At 43.2% G+C, this 20,488-nt stretch overlaps 1 protein-coding gene across 1 annotated transcript; it reads right to left on the bottom strand.

Moving 5' to 3' along the window:
* Window positions 1-1,039: 1,039 nt before the first annotated feature.
* Window positions 1,040-10,236, bottom strand: LOC310772000 (pyruvate kinase PKM-like; the record flags this gene model as incomplete). Its single annotated transcript, XM_083664480.1, has 10 exons — window positions 10,224-10,236; window positions 8,840-9,018; window positions 8,585-8,676; window positions 6,611-6,742; window positions 6,278-6,464; window positions 5,877-6,147; window positions 5,637-5,787; window positions 3,962-4,114; window positions 2,162-2,328; window positions 1,040-1,221 (listed from the first exon to the last, which is right to left on the bottom strand). Coding segments are annotated over exons 2-10 (1,486 nt in total), but the record flags the coding sequence as incomplete, so codon positions are not given.
* Between the last annotated feature and the right edge of the window lie 10,252 nt (window positions 10,237-20,488).

The following is a 20,488-nucleotide window of genomic DNA, read 5'->3' as shown; positions in this document are numbered from 1 at the left end:
GGTACTTGCCTATGGACAGAGAAGAGTAAGTACAGAATTAGCGATAGATGGCGCAGGGAATCTACCAAACCATACTAATATGTAAACATAGGGAATTCTTCTATCCACCTTATTTTTGGCGGCCATTTTGCCTTACGTTAAGTATGGGTTCTATTTCCGGTGTAACCAATTTAGATAACCCCCCAGCCCCTGACAAAAAAAACGTCTATGAGGATTTTACCCTTTTACTGAACTGAACTGAACTCTATTCTTTCTTTTGAAGGCCATCCTTTGTTTAATGTATTTAATGCCCTGCGCAGTTCGTTTAGCAATAGGCTTTTGATGCCTCGGTGCTCTACTGAGCGATTTAGAAGATCTTTTGTTCCTGCTTCTGTAAAATTCTTTAATGAACACTGCTAGCCTTGCTTTGCGAGGCTCTCTCTCTCTCTACTGTATTATTGTTATTGTGCTGTATGTTACTGTTTCTTGTATGTATCTGTACTCGCTCTGGTGGCAAACCATGTTTCCCCTCGGGGATTAAGAATAAACACCATACCATACCATACCATACAGCAGAGCCATTCTGCTCTACAGCCGTGTCGTTCGGGTGCTGGGATAACGTAATGCATTGTGGGTAGTCGGCTACTAACTGTGGCTAATGTTAGCGGCTAGCTAGCTATGTTACATGGCAGTAAAACGCCACCAAATTGATTTAACTTTTAACCATTTCGAGGAACACACATTTTGAGTTTCCATACGGACCTCCAGCGTTGGTTAGTTGTTTATAACGTGACTATATTTATAACTTTTATAACGGACTCCAGCTTCCGGTTTATAATTCGGGTCTGCAGCCAGAGTTAAACAAAGGAAATGGCAAGCGGCAACAATGAGTCACGTTAAACCGGACCTTGTACCCACGCTTCTTTTTTTACAGTGGGGCATTCAAAAATAAGGTGGATAGCTCTCTGTCACTCACTCTTCTTACTTTACTTTCCTGGCAAAATCCCCTTATTTGACTGATTTGAACTAAAACCCATCAACGATCAGATGGACCACTCACCAACTTCCATGGCAAAGTTGACACGCAGGTCAACATCCTCCGCCCAGACGTCGTTGGCGGGCTTGGTGTAGAGGACGGGATAGATGCCACGGTACAGGTGGGCCTGGCGGGCGGTCTGGCCACAGCGGGTCACAGCAATGATGGGGGCACGGGGCCTGTACCTCGACAGCATGTGAGCAGACCTGCAGGTGTGGCAAGAACATGTTCCACTGTTCAATCAAACAATTCCTGTAAATACACAGCACTTAAAAAGGATCCAAAATGTTGGAAAATCATCGATTTAAGTGAATGCCACATTATGAAATCCACCCTCTGATTGTATGTTTTCTGTGTTGTGTGCTTGTACATGTGAACTCCCAAGTGGAGAGGAATGAACACAGAGTTAAATTTAACTGATAAAAATGTCAGGGTTCAGATCTCTAAAGGTCAGAGGTGGATCTCAGATTGTGAGTGCAGTGAAACTTCTTATGAGCACGGGGGTTCTGTTAGCAGTGAATGAAGAGACGATGTGGCACCCATTTCTTCCTATATACAGTATGTATGTATGTATGTATGTATATATATAAAATACACACACACAAAATGCAATTTAGTTTTGTAGGATCCCTTCAACAAAAATGTGTGTATGTCCAACTCCTCAATGGAGCAGACCCTCTCCCATTTCATGACATGTTGCACCCTGCAAGCTATAGTATTTTCCAAAAGAAATTGGCTTCTCGCTACATTATAAAGAAACTTCCATTCAAGTCTGTTTGGGTTCGAGCTTTAAAAATGAACATTTTCCCCAACAGAACAACTGTATTTACTATCTGGATTTTCATCCAGAACGCCCAACACAACGTTTAAGGGTGTAAATTCAAAACAAATCCCGAGCCGGCTTAGCCAGTCCTGGACCTTGGTCCAGAAGCTTGCCACATATGGGCAATAAAAAAACAAATGCGTCTGGTCTTCCTCTTCCTCATGACAGAATCTGCATAGTGATGATTGTTCAGTATTAAATCTGTTAAGTTGTTTTTAGTGGCGGTAATTTGATCAAATATCTTCAATTGAAAGATTCTGGAATAGGAATCAATTGTTTTACAAATTGTTGTGGAAAAATGTATGTATTGTATCCGTCCGTACCTGCCAGACTTGGTGAGCACGACGATGGCGCTGGCGCAGCACTTGAAGGAAGCCTCAACGGCACCGATAGCCACGGACTCGGTGGGGTCGCGGGTCAGGTGAGAGGTGCGGCGCAGCTCCTCGAACATCTGCCTGTGGAACATGGCTGCCTCGGCCTCGCGGGCAATCTGAACGTGTGAAGACAAATACGAAATAAAAGAGAGGGAGAGAGTAGTGTCAGGTTTGCATCAAACACCTTGTTTATACCTACAGGAGTTAGTTTGTATTCTATAGGACAGGGGGTTTCAAAGTCTGAGACTGTGGGCAAGACCGAGCTTGGCCTCCCTGCCTATGAGATCATGATTATGTTGTTTGACCCCCATAGACACACAACAATTGTCTAGCCTGATATATTGTTGTTTGACATACAGACTCTGGGGAAAGTGGGAAAATGTGTCAATTTACAACTACCTGAACTATCTCTTTCACCAAATCACACACATTTAGGCTATTCTATGAGATCTCCTTTTAATAACTAATGTCATATTTGTTTCACTTCCATTCACTGAGCCTCCCATGAAACTGCTTGGAGTCCCCTCAGGGAGGCCCGCCTCCCACTTTGAAAACCTCTGCTATAGGACAACCATGATGCACTAAATCTTATACCCCTTTCATACCGATGGTCCAACTACTAGGGTTATCCCCATGTTTATTTAGGGTATGAAAGGTTTAGCCCGGGTTTCCCAGCCCGGGTTGGCGGCCCACCTCGACAGGCTCGGAGCTCGGACAAGGGTTCATTTCAACCCGCCTTCAAAACCAGCAGTGGCTGTTAACTGGCACAGACTCACTTATGTAGTATGCGGAGCGCAGTGATTCAACGTCATATTTGAGTCTGGGGAGAGACTACCCGGGTTGTGACCCGGGTCCTATCTGAATTGTCATGACCAGGGATTAACCCGTGTTGACTGATTTGGTGTGAATTGACAAAAGAAGGGTTCGAAACATGGTCAATTAACCCTGGTCCAACCCTGGTTCTTGGTATGAAAGTGGCATAAGCTAAATGGCAGATGAATGTAAGGGTAAGAAAACACAGTTAACCAAAGGGTGGAGATATACTTGCTTTTAACTACCGTACATGTTCCCTTGATGGTGGCCTCGTGTATCCTGTGTTCTGTTTGGAGTGTGCATCAATTTGGATAGGGCGTGCCGTGCATGACCAACGCTCCAAGCGGACGCAGGATACGCACGCGAATGCATAGCCGACAGTATATCTCCACCCGACGTGCAGTGGTCTGCATACCTGAGAGCACACTGAGACCTAACAACAGCGACGTCACGGCCATGATGTCCAGGGACTGTTGCTGTGCAGTGCAGATCCTCAGACACATGCTAATTGAGCGATATGATCACACAGTTAACAGCAAAATGCAAGAGACACGAATGGATGACAGGTTTGGTAGCAGATGGATGGGGGGAGGGAGGGGTGGGGAAAAACAGGGACACACAAAGCAAGTTCAACATACATTATAATATACAAGCAGTTAGTAGAACCCAAGCCGAAACCCAAACATATGAAAGCTATTGTTTGTGTTATACTCATTCTGCATTATGTACAAAATATAACTCACACCATACGGCTTAGAACACTAGATTTAAAAAATATCTCATAGAGTTGACATTTACTGCCTCGCGTCAAGAATCCAAAGTTAATTCCATTCATGTGTTGGTCAGTTGTACGTTGTCCATGCGTGGCGTGCACCTTGAAAATGACTGAACATAAAGACACACTGGGTGCATGTGACCAGATGGGGGCGCTCTCACCTTGTGCTGTGTGCGCACCGCCTCCAGGGGGTACTCTCCCTTGGCGGTCTCGCCGCTCAGCATGATGCAGTCGTTGCCGTCCAGGACAGCGTTGGCGACGTCACTGGCCTCGGCACGAGTAGGACGGGGCTTCTTGACCATGCTTTCCAGCATCTGGGGGACAACATCAAGAGAATGGGCCTTTTTCACAGCTGCCATTTTGTATCTAAAAGGCAGGGTAAAGACAGGTGCAACCATCTCACTAATTAGGGGTTCCAGCAATGGAACACCTAAAATGGACTGGAAGTTGGAAACCCTAATTCATTAAGATATTGTTCATATGAAAAGACTAGTTGTATTTTTTTGTCAATAGCTGACAGCTTCGACTGCTGCTTCCTGCAATCTTCCTCAGAGACGTCACGTGATGTTGCTGAACCCTAATTAATGTTTTGGTGCACCTGTGTTGCTTCCTGCCTTTTAACTCATTGAGTGCCAGCCACTTTTGGAGAACGGACGCTCCCAGTGCCAGAGTTTCAGAGCGTTTTCAGTGATTTCTCGAGGCCCACAGAATATTGTGTGATATTACTATGTAAACACCGAACACGCCCAAAGAACAATGAGACTCTCTTCTATCATCAGCAAAAAAAAGTTTATTGATCCCATTTTCCGTTCTTTAGTTATGAGCCGGAGAAGATAGGTTGTTTTGAGCAAAAAGAGACGTTTCAAATTAGAAGCTGAGATAATTAGCCTTTTGTGAAATGAAGCATTTCAAGCACATTCACTGACTCTGAAGCTAATATTTTCTGATGTGACACCTCAAAAATAATTTCCTTCAATAAAACAGTGAAAACAAAGGAATTTTGTTTGGCAAAATAATATTTTTTAGCTGCAACCAGCAGCGCTGGCCCCTGCGTGCGCTGCTGGTTGCAGCTTCTTGCTGGTCTTGATTTACTGCTGGTGGGCATCAGATATTCTAGCTTGTGTTGCCAATCCTGTCCTGCTGTCTGGGTCTGTCTGGGTCGGTGTTGTATGCTGCCCTGCGTGCCCCACCCCCCCCCCCCTCAACTGCAAACCCCTCCTCCGTGGGTGTGTCTCTGGTGGCTCTCTGCTGAGTTTGCTCTGCACTGAAAAGTGCGCTACATCCAGCTTTTTCACAGCGTTCCACGTGTATTTGTTACCGGCTCCCATCGCTTCCAGTTGAGAATAATAACAACTCCACAACTAATCATGCGGATGGGCTATCGCAGCGGACACGGAGGGGCTCAATTGTGGCAGCAGATTGGCTGCTGCAGGCACAGCTAACGTTATGCTTCATGCATATCGATGCATACCGATGCGATTTCCGTTTCCCCATGACTTCTTCTCTCTTTTTTCCTCGCCTTTCTCTAATCTGGAGAGCACTGTCGCCACCTAATGGGTCCCTAAAATAGCTTTTACACATTCAACATCCACCATACTTTCACAGGAGATGGATCTGGCTTTGATCCACGTCCCACCGTCAAAAAACGCAATTGACGACAATCGTCGTCATTGGCACTCAATGAGTTAAACACCAAATGGCTGCTGTGAAAAAAGGCCTATGACTGCACAGGCACATTTAGAGAATGACTGCACAGGCACATTTAGACACTTTTTTACAGCGCGCCACAGGGATTCTATTCTGTCAACGAGTCCTCTTACTGATAATGTCACGGACCTGTGTAGCACAGGTGATGGGTTTGCCGATCCTGGTGCAGCGGCCGGTCATCATCTTCTGGGCGAGGAAGACCTTCTCTGTTGGGATCTCAATACCCAGGTCGCCGCGGGCAACCATGATGCCATCGCTAGCCTCCAGGATCTCGTCAAATCTACAGAGCAACGAGATCACGGGGTGAAAAAACTCTGTGCGGCAGAAATGATCGACGGGTTCAGATCGGTCCGTTGGTCATCCACCCACCTGCGCACACCCTCGTGGTTCTCCAGCTTGCTGATGATCTTGATGTCCTTGCCCTTCTCGCCCAGCACCTTCCTGACGGCCTGCACGTCCGCCGCCTTACGGATGAAGGAGGCGAAGACCATGTCGACGCCCTGCTCCACACCGAACTGCAGGTCCTGAATGTCCTTCTCTGACACAGCGGGGAGGTCCACAGCCGCTCCGGGCAGGTTGACACCCTTCTTGCTGCCCAGCATACCGCCATTCTCGATCTCACACATCAAGAAGTTGGCGCCTTACGATGTACAGAATGAAGATAAGCTTGATTTCCACCATATTTTAGCATAAAGATGAAAACAAAAACAAAACAGTCCAGTCTATCTGTATGCATTGACAGACAGACTGGATGGAACAAACTTCCTTACCAACTTCCTTAACCTTGAAGGACATGAGACCATCATCAATGTAGATGTGGCTTCCGAGCTCCACGACCTTGGTGATGTTTTTGTAGTCGAGCCACAGTGTTTTCTCGTCACATTTGTCCATGAACGCGTCGTCATAAGTGACCTTGATGGTCTCGCCCTTCTTCAGCTCAACCTCAGCAGTGTCGCTCTAAACAAGACCAGGAGAGAGCTGTTATTTGTGCACAAGATCCAAATCATCAATACAGTTCATAACATTGGAAACAGGCTCATACTTGAGAAAGCGGGCCTTAAAGCTTTCCTTATCTAGCTCTATTTGGCTATACAGTAACTCACTCCCTTGACGAGTCCAGTCCTGATTTCTGGTCCCTTGGTGTCCAGAGCGATGGCCACTGGTCTGTATTCAGGAGTGCCAGGTCCAAAGCTCTCACATGCCTCACGGACGTTCTTGATGGTCTCAGCATGGTACTGTATGGTACATTATCAGGCATTAGACAAGTGTTCTAATTTACACTTTTATTGTAAGTAATCACATGGCAGCCGACATGTCATCTGAAATACCTGAGCATCACAATACTATTTAGTTCAAAAAGGTACACATCATGAGATAAACATGAAAAAAATAAGATGCGTTATCAAAATATTGCGGGATAAAAAAGACATTTCGGCACACAGTCAGGTAAAAAGAAAAACAGTAGTGAATACTACAATAACACTACTGAATATTAAAATATACTGTACCCAGTATAGCATCCAAAGTGAAAAAATGATTAAACCACAATAATTAAAGGAACACTCCGCCCATCACACTCAAATTAATAACTCATTAACTCAAATCAACTCTCAATAACTGTCAAACTATTCATCATTCATCTAGTTTGACAGTTATTGAGAGCTGATTTGAGTTAATGAGTTATTCATTTGAGTTAGTGTGGACCAGTGATGTCACTGGTCCACACTTTAACACTCAATAACTGTCAAATGAAATGACAGACTTCAAAACAGTTTACAGTTTTCTGATATACTACTGATGTTCTAATGATACAAAGCTGGTTGAAAATGGGCAGAGTGTTCCTTTAACAGTAAGTCATTATTAATATTATTGATTCTTAATTTAGGCAGACGGGGGTTACGTTGTTGGGGGTAAATGTGTCAAACAAAGAGGAACATTGAGTTGCCACAGCAGCAGGATAGGAGGGGGACAAACTTGGTAGCACACACTGGACAGTACAGCTTACGTTACTACTATGCAATAAATCCTGACTAGGCAACTGCGACACATGTTGGGCACATGACACTTTGGAAAGCTCGGTGAATATAAATAGCCTCACAAAGACTAACGAGGCATTCAATGAATAGTTGTCATAAGGTTTGACCAACAGCCAGATGCAAATAGAACTTCTATAAAAATCCAATACTATCCACTGGCATTACATGGGTGTACTAAAGGCATGCAACATATTAAACATATTATTATTGAACATTGAGTACTGTCTTCAGGCAGTAACGAATGCCTTGCCCATGTTGGTCTCACTGAATACAGTCGACACTGTTGCTATGAGGCTCATACACAGAGAAGACTATTTATAGCTGTAGCGACAACTGACACACCAGTGAGACAAAGGTCAAATTTCATCTGCCCTTCTCATAACAAAATGCATATTCATTTAGTGTTATGGATTATTATTTGTTTTACTTTCATATATGGGGTCGATAACAAGATATGAGGGCAAAGGCTGAAATAGACACACTATAGTTTATAAGACTGACTTCTTTCCTGCTGTGCTTTACTTCATATCGTTGTCAACCCTGAAGTGGTGCCTACAATTCTCTACCACACCATTGCACAGGCAATTCAAGAGTCAGTCTGAGCGTCGAGTTGCACCGAAATGAAATAATCACTGCTGTTAACCTTTGAAGGGCAACGATTAAAATATCAAAGGTAACTGTGCGTAACCATACTACAGCTGGTGACAGGTCTCTAGGCTCATTCATTCTGACACTCGGTGGAAAAGGTAAAGTGTGAAGGGGAGAGAGGTCGTCTAAAAAGTCAGTTCAAACATCGAATATGATCTATGATGCAGCTGGCTGGACAAGCCGCAACATATAGAAGACACTGGTGCCCCCACTGAGGGCCAAATACGAGCTCACAGATCAACTTGCATCCCACTGACAGTTAGAAGGGTGCAAGTGTCATGTTACACGGGCTGTCCCCGTCGCACCGCTAAACGCAGGAAGCTTAGTAAATCATATTCAGGCACCACCATTGAAATGGATCATTTTTGTGTCGTTTCCTCATCCTGCACTGACCTCGTGTGTGCCGTGAGAGAAGTTCATTCTTGCAATGTTCATCCCAGCCTTGATCATTTCCTTGGACATGTCCACAGAACGGGAGGCGGGTCCTGCATGGAGACGGGCGAAAGAAGGGAGCTTTTACCGACAACAGATACAGGACTAAAGCATATATGGATAATAAAGACGCACTAATACCGAGATCTTTTTGAATAAAGTGCCAGTGTAACATCAAAACACGGAATCAGTGGTGTTTGGGAACGGAGTCTGTACCGATGGTGCAGATGATGCCGGTGTTGCGAGACACCGCGGGCTCGGAGTCGATGTCCAGCAGGCACATGTGCTCCAGGTGGGTGTCAGCCATGGCAGCATGCAGCTGCTGCGTGTGGATGATGGCAGAGCCCGAATCCTTTGATTTCATCATGATTGAATCAGTGTCTGCGGGAAAAGTCCTGGAGAGACACAAAGGGAAACAATGCGATCAGTTAGGACATATTTAGCATCTGGTTGAAAAATCGTCACCTCTGACAGAATAGCATAGACATTTTTTGTTTTGTTTTTACATTTCCGGTCAATGCTTGGGGTTTGTCATCTTTATGGTGACACCTGGTGAATTATTGGCTCTAGTTATAGTATTAAAGAGCACAGAAACGGCTACAGAATATCGAATGATTGTGAACACATTAATATCGTGTGCAGAAAGTCCATCCAAGGAATATGAAATGAGGATCAATTCATTCTCTCAATGGGAAAGTAAATGCTTAAGATGAAAGTGCAACCTCTCCATGGATGGCACAGTGAATTATTTTAAACCTCTATGAGCCAAGAGTGGAAAGTGGATGTGGCAAGCTGACCGAACAGCCTGTGCAGACTAGAGCAACAAAGACAGTATGTGCCTGCCTGCCTGCCTGCCTGCCTGCCTGCCTGCGTGACTGCACACTAACGCATTCCAGTGGGACTTGTGCAGCAAGAGGAGCCGGTCACTTTTGACAGAGAAAGGTGATTCACACAAAAATAACTCCAGAACCGAAGGGGGGGGGGGGGGGGGGGGTAGCCTACTGAAAACTGTATCTATAAAGCCTACGCTACGAATGTTAGCAGCCGGTTGAAAATCTAAACATTCTGCAACACATGACAAGAGTAGAGAAAGTGGCAGCAAGCAAGCTCAAAGTCAAGTATGACAATGGCAACACATGACAATACAGAGTTATCAGAACTTATCTCTTGCAGGCAGTGGGCTACACCTACCTGCCTGCAAGAGATAGATGCATGCCAGTTTTCCGTTTAGAGGAAGCAACGTGTTCCCGACAATAAAAGGGACTAGCTCATTACTGTTTATTTCATTGTATAGGAGAAAGTTAGAAACGTAAAAGTGCAACACAACAAACATTTGCTCGCTTTTGTGACAAATTAATTCTGCAGTAACGTTATTGGTCTAGGTAACGTAGCTTGAGTTTGTAAATTGAGTAATCAACGTTAGCATAATATTTTATTGTGATTTGAAAAGACGTTTTTGTTATGAACTCGATAATTAATGCAGTCAATAATTTAGATTAGTTAATTAGTCAAATAGTATCTACACAATCCATGAAAAGCCTTTCCTCTGCCAAAAAGTTCAATTGTTCAGTCCACCTGTTGATGCCAGGCTGCTACTCACCTACTGGGGGAACTTTGCAGGGGACCAATGCACCCACGTCGGCGCTTGCGCGCTGGTTTTATTCCCCCAACTAACCGGGACTACTTTCCTGTCTGAACAACCAGTATGCATCCGCCATAAGGATATAGGGCGGGACACTCATGCTCTGACTATCGCTATGTGTACAATGAATTAAGCACACATTTATCTTGTATAAATTGTTTTTTATTTTACTTGGCATGATGAGTCACAGTTCAATCCCGAATTTCCAGATAAACCACAGAATTATTACAAATATTGAGGGAGGATACAGCACAGATGTGAGTGTTGTTCGCCTGGCCAATCACAGAGCTTTGCTGTGGTCTTTAAACATGAGCCTGGCAGGGTCATCAAAATGAAAAATGTGTTTCAGTGGCTCACACTAAATTATGGTTTACAGCCAAGTGTGACACTGGTTGGTTCATTATGGGATTAAAAGCATACAAATATAATAATCAAAAAAGGCCCCAATGTGCATCACAACACATCAAACACACACATACATTTATATTATATATATTATAAGATGCGTGTGAGGACATGTGCTGACTGTATTCATTCCCTGACCTCTAACCCCAACCTCCACCCTAACAGAAACCTAATCCTAACCGTAAATCGAACCTTCACTTTTCCTCCAACTCTAAACCAAAGCCATAAACAGAAATATGTCAAATGTTAATGTCAATATATCAAATGCCATCGCTTTTGGAATTTTCCCTTATCTGTATGCATGCAAGGACCTTAAAAGTACAGATACCCCCCCACACACACAGACCCTGACCCCAACACACACACACACACACACACACACACACACACACACACACACACACACACACACACACACACACACGCACGCACACACACACACACACACACACACACACACACACACACACACACACACACACACACACACACACACACACACACAGACCATTTTGGAACTCAGCAGGAGAGGTATGGTGTGTCTACATTTCATTTTCAGTCATGATGTATGTCAGCCTTCATGCATACACTGTATAGAGGAGACTAGCTTGAGACAGTATTTTGAAGGCAGGCAAATAAGTTTGAAATTGTATTTATTAGGATAAACCCCTTGAGATTAATCATCTCATTTTCGAGGGGGTCCCAAAAGTCCCAAAAGTGCAAAGTGCAATTAAGCACAATAACAACACGTATTCCTGGTCAGGATATGATGTTCACCTGATGCAATTAGATTAATCAGCTACACTGGTACAAAGTTAAGCCTGGTATCACATAATTATGTACATGCTCAAATAAAACAAATATATGAACAAAACGAGTCTGATGGGGCATAAAATAAATGCATTTCCGTTTCATTGTTTGTTTATTGTATACATTCTGTTGATTTATGTGTAAAGGGTTAATGACATAATATATGGCTGCCATTCTCTCATGGTATATTTTAAGAGTTGAGTCACTAGGAGATGGCCTTGGTAGGGATAGCACATATGACATGATGGCCAACACAGTTAGGACATACTGTACCACAGCATAAAACTAGATCCACTCCAACCCCACCCGGTAAGCCTGCTCAACAGCCATGCATACTATGCTTTAGCCTACAGCAGGTGTGCCCAAACTTTTTTAGGATGAGAGCTACTTACAAAAAATGAAACTAGTCGCAAGCTACTTCTTTTCCCCTTGTCCCCCAAAGTACATATTTAGCCCATTTTAACTATGATTTATTTATTATTTAATGTAATGATACTGTACACTTATACATGAGTGGGATTTAGCTCACCATTGTCGCCAACATCAACGTATGAGACTTCATTTGATAACACTTTACAATACTGTAACACAAAAAATGGGTAGTTATTGAGGAAGTAGTCAGGAATGAACCATTAGTTCATGAATAGTTAATGATTAGTTCATGAATAGTTAATAGGTAGTTCCTTAATGGTAGTTACTTAAGAACTGACCATTAGTTACCATGTTAACGAACCAGTAAGTAATGATTACTTCCTTAAAAATATGTTTTTTCTTATTTTTTTCTTTCGCTTTTTTTTGTCCAAATATTGGACACTGTACACAGTACACCCCTGTGTCGAAAGTGGCAGCACAAACGATATATGCACACGCTCAGGAAGACCTCCCCTATCACATCACACTAAAAACAACATGGCAGGCCGTCAAACCCACCCAGAGGTCACTCATAAACCCACCCAGAGGTCACTCATAAACCCACCCAGAGGTCACTCATATTGACATTTCTGTACAAATATTGATCACTGTACACCCCTGTGTCGAAAGTGACAGCGCAAACGATATATGCACGCGCTCGGGGAGAAAGGCCGGTGTAGATTTGCCTCCTTGCCGGGACCTGCACCCCCTCGCGGGAGCGCGCACTTCTCTCCTCCTACTCTCCCATTTTACCGCACTGGACTCTGTCAGTTCTCTATCAGATATAGGGGTGTCCAGTTATGGAACAATATTTATCATCTTGTATCCCAGTCCAAATCTCTCAATCATTTCAAACACAAATTTAAGATCTATCTGATGAACCTAACTTAATTCTACCGCCCACATACACCCTTTCACACAGCACACCCACACCTTTTTATGTTTTTCTTTTATTCAGTTTTATTTCTGTTTTTAATTTATTGATTGTGTATTGATAAGAGGTGACATCATGTTTACAAGCCCTCTCGGGTTTTTTAGATGTTCACCTGCACAATATGTAGGCAAATGTTTATGTTTGTTATATTATGTTTTAAATGAGTGCAAATAAATAAACTTGTAAACTCGCTAAACAGAGCCTGCCTGCTTGCTTGTTTCACATAGGGATCGGGTTATGGAGTTTTAACGCAGGTTCAGACAGGATGATCTTGATCCTCACCGGTTCCACAGTCACTGCACTTCTCCTGCTTGCTCACCTGTTAACCTGTCAGCTTCCTGGTGATAATTGAATAATCAGTGGTTGCCTCCCAGTTTCCCATAAGCCAATAGCATAGCAACACATCACCTCATACACCTTTGCTCACCTGCACTTCTAGCCTATCACATTGTGGCACTCCCCTTTAGGCAGCCTATCACATGGTTGCTGTGTGCATAAATATGCTTTTCTGTGTCTCATAGAGAGGTCCAGTAACGAGTCCGGAAATCATCGATGCTAACGCCCCTGGTTCCATACAGTTTTCGCCTATGGGAGTTTTGAATGGGTTTTTGGCGCGATGCTTCTAATAATCTCTCTGGGCAACGCTGGCTTAATCAAACGCGAACCAGTGTTTAGTAACATCATCTTCACACATGAAGACCACTTTTATCAGTTTTGAAGCTTTTACATGCCGTTAAACGGGCGGCTAGCTAGCAAACGGCTAAATGAGACTACACTGCTGAGTCGATGTGGATATATACGTCAATAACGTCACCACTTCAAAGGGCGAACACGGAAATTCTCTTTCCCTCACCTGGTTCAGCCCCGTTCAGCCCGAGGTAATCAGTGCACACATCAACAACAGTCCAGGTTGAGTGCTGACGTGACGTGAAGCCTATGCGACAGTGTGTAGTTCAGGATTAGCTTAGCTCGAGCATTTTACTTCTAGGGCTCGCATTTACGCTACAAAACTCATGAAAGTGGTCCTCATGTGTGAAGATTATCCCGCTGAACCTTGGTTCGCGTTTGATTAAACTTGCGTTGCCCACAGACATTATTTGAAGCATATCGCCAAAAACCCATTCAAAAATCCCATAGACAGAAACAGTGTGGAACCAGGAAGTTCGGGACTTCCGCATTCAGCCTACAAAAATACGTCATCCCTGGACCTCTCTATTCAGTCTCTCTAAACCCTGCTGGTTGACACACACCCACCACCTCCCCGTCTCCGCCAAGTTCCTTGATCCATCAGTCATCAAGAGCTTTCACCAGCACCAGTATCCTGACTCCACAGGGGGGTATATATGGCTGTGCTGTTCGAGCTGACCCAGCTCGATCTCGATATCTCCCTGTGGTGTCAAGCTCCAAAGACTAACTAACTTTCTCATCATAATATTCTGTAAAGATCATTCATCATTATAATAAAATCATTGTTTATTCATCAAGTCTCCTGATTGAAACAGCGAGCGAGAGCAGAAGGGGAGGGTGCAAAGCAAGCAGCCTACTTTTTGTAGGTGTGCATTATCCAATGATGTGATAACCCTGAAGTCTAATTGATGTACTCATTTATCATATCTGTCTTTATTTATATTTGTACAATGAAAATTATTTAATTTATAGCCAACTCAATGCTTGTTTGATGTCAGCTCACCTGTACTTGTGCTGTTCTGGTTATAATGTAATATATTATATAATATATATATATATATATATATATATATATATATATATATATATATATATATATACACGGTATATATATATATATATATATCTGTATATATGTATGCAATTCCTTGTGATTATGATTGGTTCGATATTATTATTATAACCTTGGGGTGGTCACCCCAAGTGGAGTCACGTGGACTTCCAATGGGGTCCCCTAAAAAAAGTAGCCTATAGCTGTATGTAATTCACCATGCCAAGTCAAAATAGCCTAACATATCAGGAGACTGTTAACTCTATGCAATTCAGTCTGTCACTCTAAAACACCCTCTAATCTCATATAGTAAATGGGCTTAACCCTATACTGTCCCACAGATAAAATCGACAGGGGGTGCGAGATTCGGCAGGGTGGTTTTTGCTGAATATTCTTTCGAACGAACTACAACCAGCTGCTATGGTTCTTGCATGAAACTGATCACAGCTAGGTCTGTGGTTTATCTTTTGTAATTGGGTCATTATTTCTGGAAAGAGACATTGCTGGTGAGTTTTTCTAATCTATGTGTGAGTGCCATCCGGGTCTATTGGTATTGAGAATAGAGAATTAAGGCAGACATCAGGGCCGATATCTCCAAAACTCAAGAGACAACAAACACAAAATGTAGATGGATAAATAGCACTGCAGGTAAGAAGAAAAATGTAATTTCGATTTTAGGGTGAGCTGTTCCTTTAAACATGTATGTACATTTCATAGTGGCATGGAGATTTAACAATGGTGGTACAAAAGAAATCTAAAGTGGCCACTGGGGGCTGGCCTTTGTTGAAGTGGTTCTATATTTTATGATCCATCATTTTCAGACTATGGAGTTTCAGATAGTGACATGTAGATTTAAGTCCCTCTGGCCCCCCGCAACCTCCGCCCATGGCAGAAAGCAGTTGCTGCTGCAGGACATGCTTGCCCCAGCATGGACCTCCCATCACTGAATGCATGCTCAGTGCATGCGTTCAGTGCGTGCACTGACCTCTGGCACAGCCAATCAGCTCACATCAATTAAGGGCACAGCCAATCAGCTCACATCAATTAAGAACTATATATATGGTACTCCCAATTGAGTGGCTCTCAGTGCGCGTTCTGCGCAACAATACCTGACACATTTGCATCATGGACCCTGCCCTGTACACCGACATTTTGCTCTACAAAACCCACGGCAAATATGAGGGGAAGAGCAAAGCCGAAAAGAGTTATCTTCGCCGTAAAGCTGCGCAGTACACGGTTGAAGGTTAGTATCATGTAAGGGGCTCAGGCTTTCTACACTAGTATCTTCACCTAAGATACTATAGTCTGGATGGAGAGCACGTGCAATGATGTATAGGCAACGTAGTTGAACAATGAGTCTTCTGGTAGACATGACCACCAGGGCCTGTAGCCTATTGGCTCATGGTGACCAACTTTGATGCATAAAATCTGTACCGATGTGGCCTCGAGGTCTGTAACAGCGTGCGTGGCCTTGTGTGAAATGGTGTGAGGCCGCATGCATGGCACACCCACAAAAAAATCACAGGCAGACGTAATTTGAGTGAGACTTAAACATTTTTTTTGAAAGTTAATATATTGTCTAATTAAAATAATTTTTCATTTTAAAATTCGAAATTAGTTTTTGTAAAAACGTCAATCACGTCACGTGTACATGTGATCCACCGTGCGTAATTACGCACACGCAAAAGCCTGTCCATGCAGTTAATTGACAGAGGATGTTCCCCTTTTTTCTTGAAAGTCTGCGTTCCTGATGTCATATAAGTCCCCAATAATGTTGTTTTAATACTCGTATAGTGTTCACGAGTGTGCATTTGAGGAGATGACAGTTTAGATTCCAATATGTTAACAAGTCAAGTTTATTTATATAGCCCTAATTCACAAGCATGTCTCAGAGGGCTTCACAGAAAGTATGTCTAGCTGATTCTAGCTAACACACAAACAAGAATATACAGAATAAAGATAACATTTGAACATTTGAAGAAAGCAGGAGAGTGGAGGAGGGAGGGAGAGGGAGGAGGGAGGGGAGGGGGGAGGTGGGGAGAAAATAGGAAATGTAGAGGAGGAGAGAACAGAGGAGGAGAGATGAGGGTGCAGGGGAGGGAGAGCCAGGGTAGGGGTAGGGTCTAGGGTTGGGGGAGGGGAGGGAGTAGGATACGGGCTCGGATTAGGGCGAGGGTGGGGAGAAATGGGAAATGTGGAGGAGGAGAGAACAGAGAAGGAGAGGGTGCAGGGGAGGGAGAGCAGGGGGAATGTGAGAGGGAGGAGAGGGCAGAGAGGAGGAGAGAACAGAGAAGGAGAGGTGGGAGGGCGCAGGGGAAGGAGAGCAGTGGGAATGTGAGAGAGGGGAGAGGACAGAGAGGAGGAGAGAACAGAGAAGGAGAGGTGGAAGGGTACAGGGGAGGTAGAGTAGAGGTAGGGTCTAGGGTGGAGGGAGGGAGTAGGATACGGGCCGGATTAGGGCGAGGCATCTATCGATGCTGTGTGGCTTTTTTGATTTGGTTAATTAGTTGATTTTACACGTGTATATGGCAAACAGTTGGATTGAGTTGCTTTTTGTGCAGATAAATGTATCTTACACCTTTATTTTAGTCAGCATTCAGCATTCTAGCCAAATTTGAGAGGAGGGGAGGGGGCAGAGAGGAGATGACTTGAGGGAGCTAGAGCGCAGTGCGCAGATCAAAGCGGCGCAGTGCGCAGATCAAAGCGCCTCTTAACAAGCAGATGTTGGTGCCGTGATGTTGGAGCTCTCATTTCAATTTGCCCTTCTGGGATTAATAAAAGTTGTCTGAAGTCTGAAGTCTGAAGTGTGGACATAGGCTACCTTTATGTAGGTAAACTGTGACACTTCACTTGCGATCAATTATTGTTCGCCTCATTAATGAGTTGATCTGAAAATAGGTCAGTAAACTCTCTGCCTCATTTCAAAGAGGTGTATTGTATTGGCAATTGTGTGTAATGTGCGTAATCATTAGTTACTGATTAGGAGTAAGGTTTCTTGGGCTTGTTTTAGTGTGAATTGTGGCTGACAACAATCTGTAGGCCTATCTGTTCGGTTCTCCCATTAAAGCGCATAATTGAGAAAAGTGCCTCAGTGCAATCCTGACTCGTTACAATACTAACCTCTCATTTCAGACCAACAAACTGACGGGAAAGATTGGTTTCCTCTAGAGTCTAACAGAAACAAGTCTGTTTTTCTCTATTTAGTAGAAAGGCCATTGTGCAATCTCTAATAATGTCTGTCTTTGATTATGGTGATGTAGGCCTACTATGCTTCACTGTCCACACTGAAGCCTCTTGATGCAGGAGCCTATTTCACAGTGCTCCTTGTATTTTATATGAAAAAGTGGGTTGGCCTTCTCTTACCATTTGTAGAGATCGGCATTGTAATTTATTTATAAGGCCTAGCTTCCATTCCATTTGTCTTCTTCACTTAGTTTTTGTGCTTCAGGATATCAGACACATTCGATTGGTCACTCCATGTATGAATAGTGAGTCAGGAAAGACAGCTTTCATCTTTTACAGTAGGTATGCTGTATGATGAAACAAGATTCAGACTCTCAAACTGGACGACTGTTCTCCATATTCATTGAGAGCACTACTTGAGGATGTTTTACATATACTTCTTATTTGTCTGCACCTGTGATTTGAGTGTTTTATTGTTTTATATGGTGCAATCTTATTCATGATTTTAATTGTTTTAATTGTGGTATGCACTAATCAGGGCGTCCTTGAAAAAAAGAGCGTCCTCTCAATGGTCCGAAGGGGTCAGGATTCATGAAAACGTGCCGTAAACAATTCTCCCATAAACCAAATATGTCTTCTTTAATTATTCTAGTTCCGAGTTAGGTGTTCAAAAATGTTAAATTGTGTCCCACCCTCTAGACAAAAGCATATGAGAATCTACTTGCAGCCCTCGAAGAGGAACGTAAGGACATCGAGGCCCGAATTGACGCAAAGAAGTAAGAAACCTCACATTACAACTCTGTGCTGTGTTTGTCGTATATAGTGCATGGGCCAGACCAGATATCGGTACTAGGGATGTTCATCAATAGTCGAAAATCGATAATTGATCGTTAAGGATTGGAATCGATCCTGTGGAATTTGGATCGATTTTGTTATTATGTAACACAAAAAAGTGTTACAGATAATATTCTGTTTGGGGGGAAAATGTGATTGAATGGCCATTGGATAAAATGTTGACACATAAAAAAAGAAGAAGCAAGCTACTTTTTTCATCGCAATGACAATTTTGCCACACCACATGAGAGAGAGTGAGAGCTGACATTTTGTCACCACAAGATGGCGGCAACGCCTTCTATTATGTGTAAAATGTGACTTACTCGGTAGGGTCTGAGGTTTTGCTGTGACAACATAAGAAAGATAATAAAGTATATTAATTAATTGATAATACAACAAAATAACAATTAAATCCAACCACAATTAAATCCTAACAATTACTAATTACATATCTCCAAATGGTGTTCGGCCACCTATGCTGTTTTATGTGCGATTGGGCTGAAACCTTCAGGGTGTGTAAAGGGCGTCTGTGCGGAGCTGGATTTTTTAATTAGACTAATTAGCTAAAGATGTGATATCATCAGTGATGATGTCAAAAGTGGTGTCATATGGGCACACACACAATCACACACAGACATACACGGAGGCATTGTGACAAGACTGATCAGTGATGTCACACAAGGAGGCATTGTGACAAAACTGATGAGTGATGTCATAGGGGGGCACACACACACACACACACACACACACACACACACTGATGATGTCATCAGTGATATAATGGGGCACACACACACTAAACTCGTGTCACCAGGCTCTTCCAGAGAGCCTGGTCTCCGTTTACAAGGAATATTGTCACTCTGCCTGTTTCCGGCTTAGACCCCGCCCTAGACAGGAAACAAGCAGCGGAAACAGAATAAGAAAATAAAACGGCAAACAACAAAACAAAAGATGGACGTACTAAACAAAGTTTTTGAAGAAGTTCTTGAAGAAACATCGCGGATTCACAATATCACATATTTTAAGCCAATACAGATGCTTTGCATCAGACAATTATTCGAGGGAAGAACCTCGCTGTGTCAAGTTTCCGGTACTGTAAGGAGGCATTGTGGCATCACTGATGCAATACAATTTTGTGAGCAACACACACACACACACACACACGCCAATAGGGCAGGCGAGGCCATGCAGCAGTCGAGCGCGGACGGTAATCATAAATTACCAAAGCTGCAATGAAGATTGATTGATTGATTGATTGATTGATTGATTGATTGATTGATTGATTGAAGATTTTATTGAGAATGAACATAATAGTAAAATAACCACCCCTCATCCGGTATCAGACTTTGCTGAGGTGCTGGAGCTTAAAAGTATCAAGATGAATGAAAAAAGGAAATATCTTCTTTATTGCAAGCTTTCGGTCATAGACCTTCTTCAGGCATAAGACAGGTAACAAGTGAATACAGCCTATAAAGGTTCAGACAATCATCACTTGATTAGCCAATGTATTGAGAATGAACATACAATGCCAACATCATATACACATCAGCCCACCCTTAACAAAATGATTCACGCAAAAAAGCTGATAGCTTGTTTCCATTGCGGTCCATAATAATAATGTCTCTGTGGAATATGTAGCCTACTGGTGCATGTAATGTATGTAAGAGTGTATGGTATGGTATGGTGCACACCACACGGGGGGGGGGGGGGGGGGGGGGGGGAATAAAATCGATGAAATAAAAAAAAAGATGAAGTAAACTAAAGGAAAATGTATAGATCATTTACACAGCACAGCAAACAATTGGTAGGATGAAGGTTGGACAGGAGACCAGCCAGCATCTTTGTTCTCAAACTTCTGCCACAAGGAATACGGTGAAATGATAGGCTACTGCATGCTCTCACATGAAC

Source organism: Poromitra crassiceps (assembly GCF_964638095.1).
Source record: "Poromitra crassiceps genome assembly, contig: HAP1_SCAFFOLD_1695, whole genome shotgun sequence".
In the NCBI taxonomy this organism is placed as follows: domain Eukaryota; kingdom Metazoa; phylum Chordata; class Actinopteri; order Beryciformes; family Melamphaidae; genus Poromitra; species Poromitra crassiceps.
This window is presented reverse-complemented; position numbering and strand designations above follow the sequence as displayed.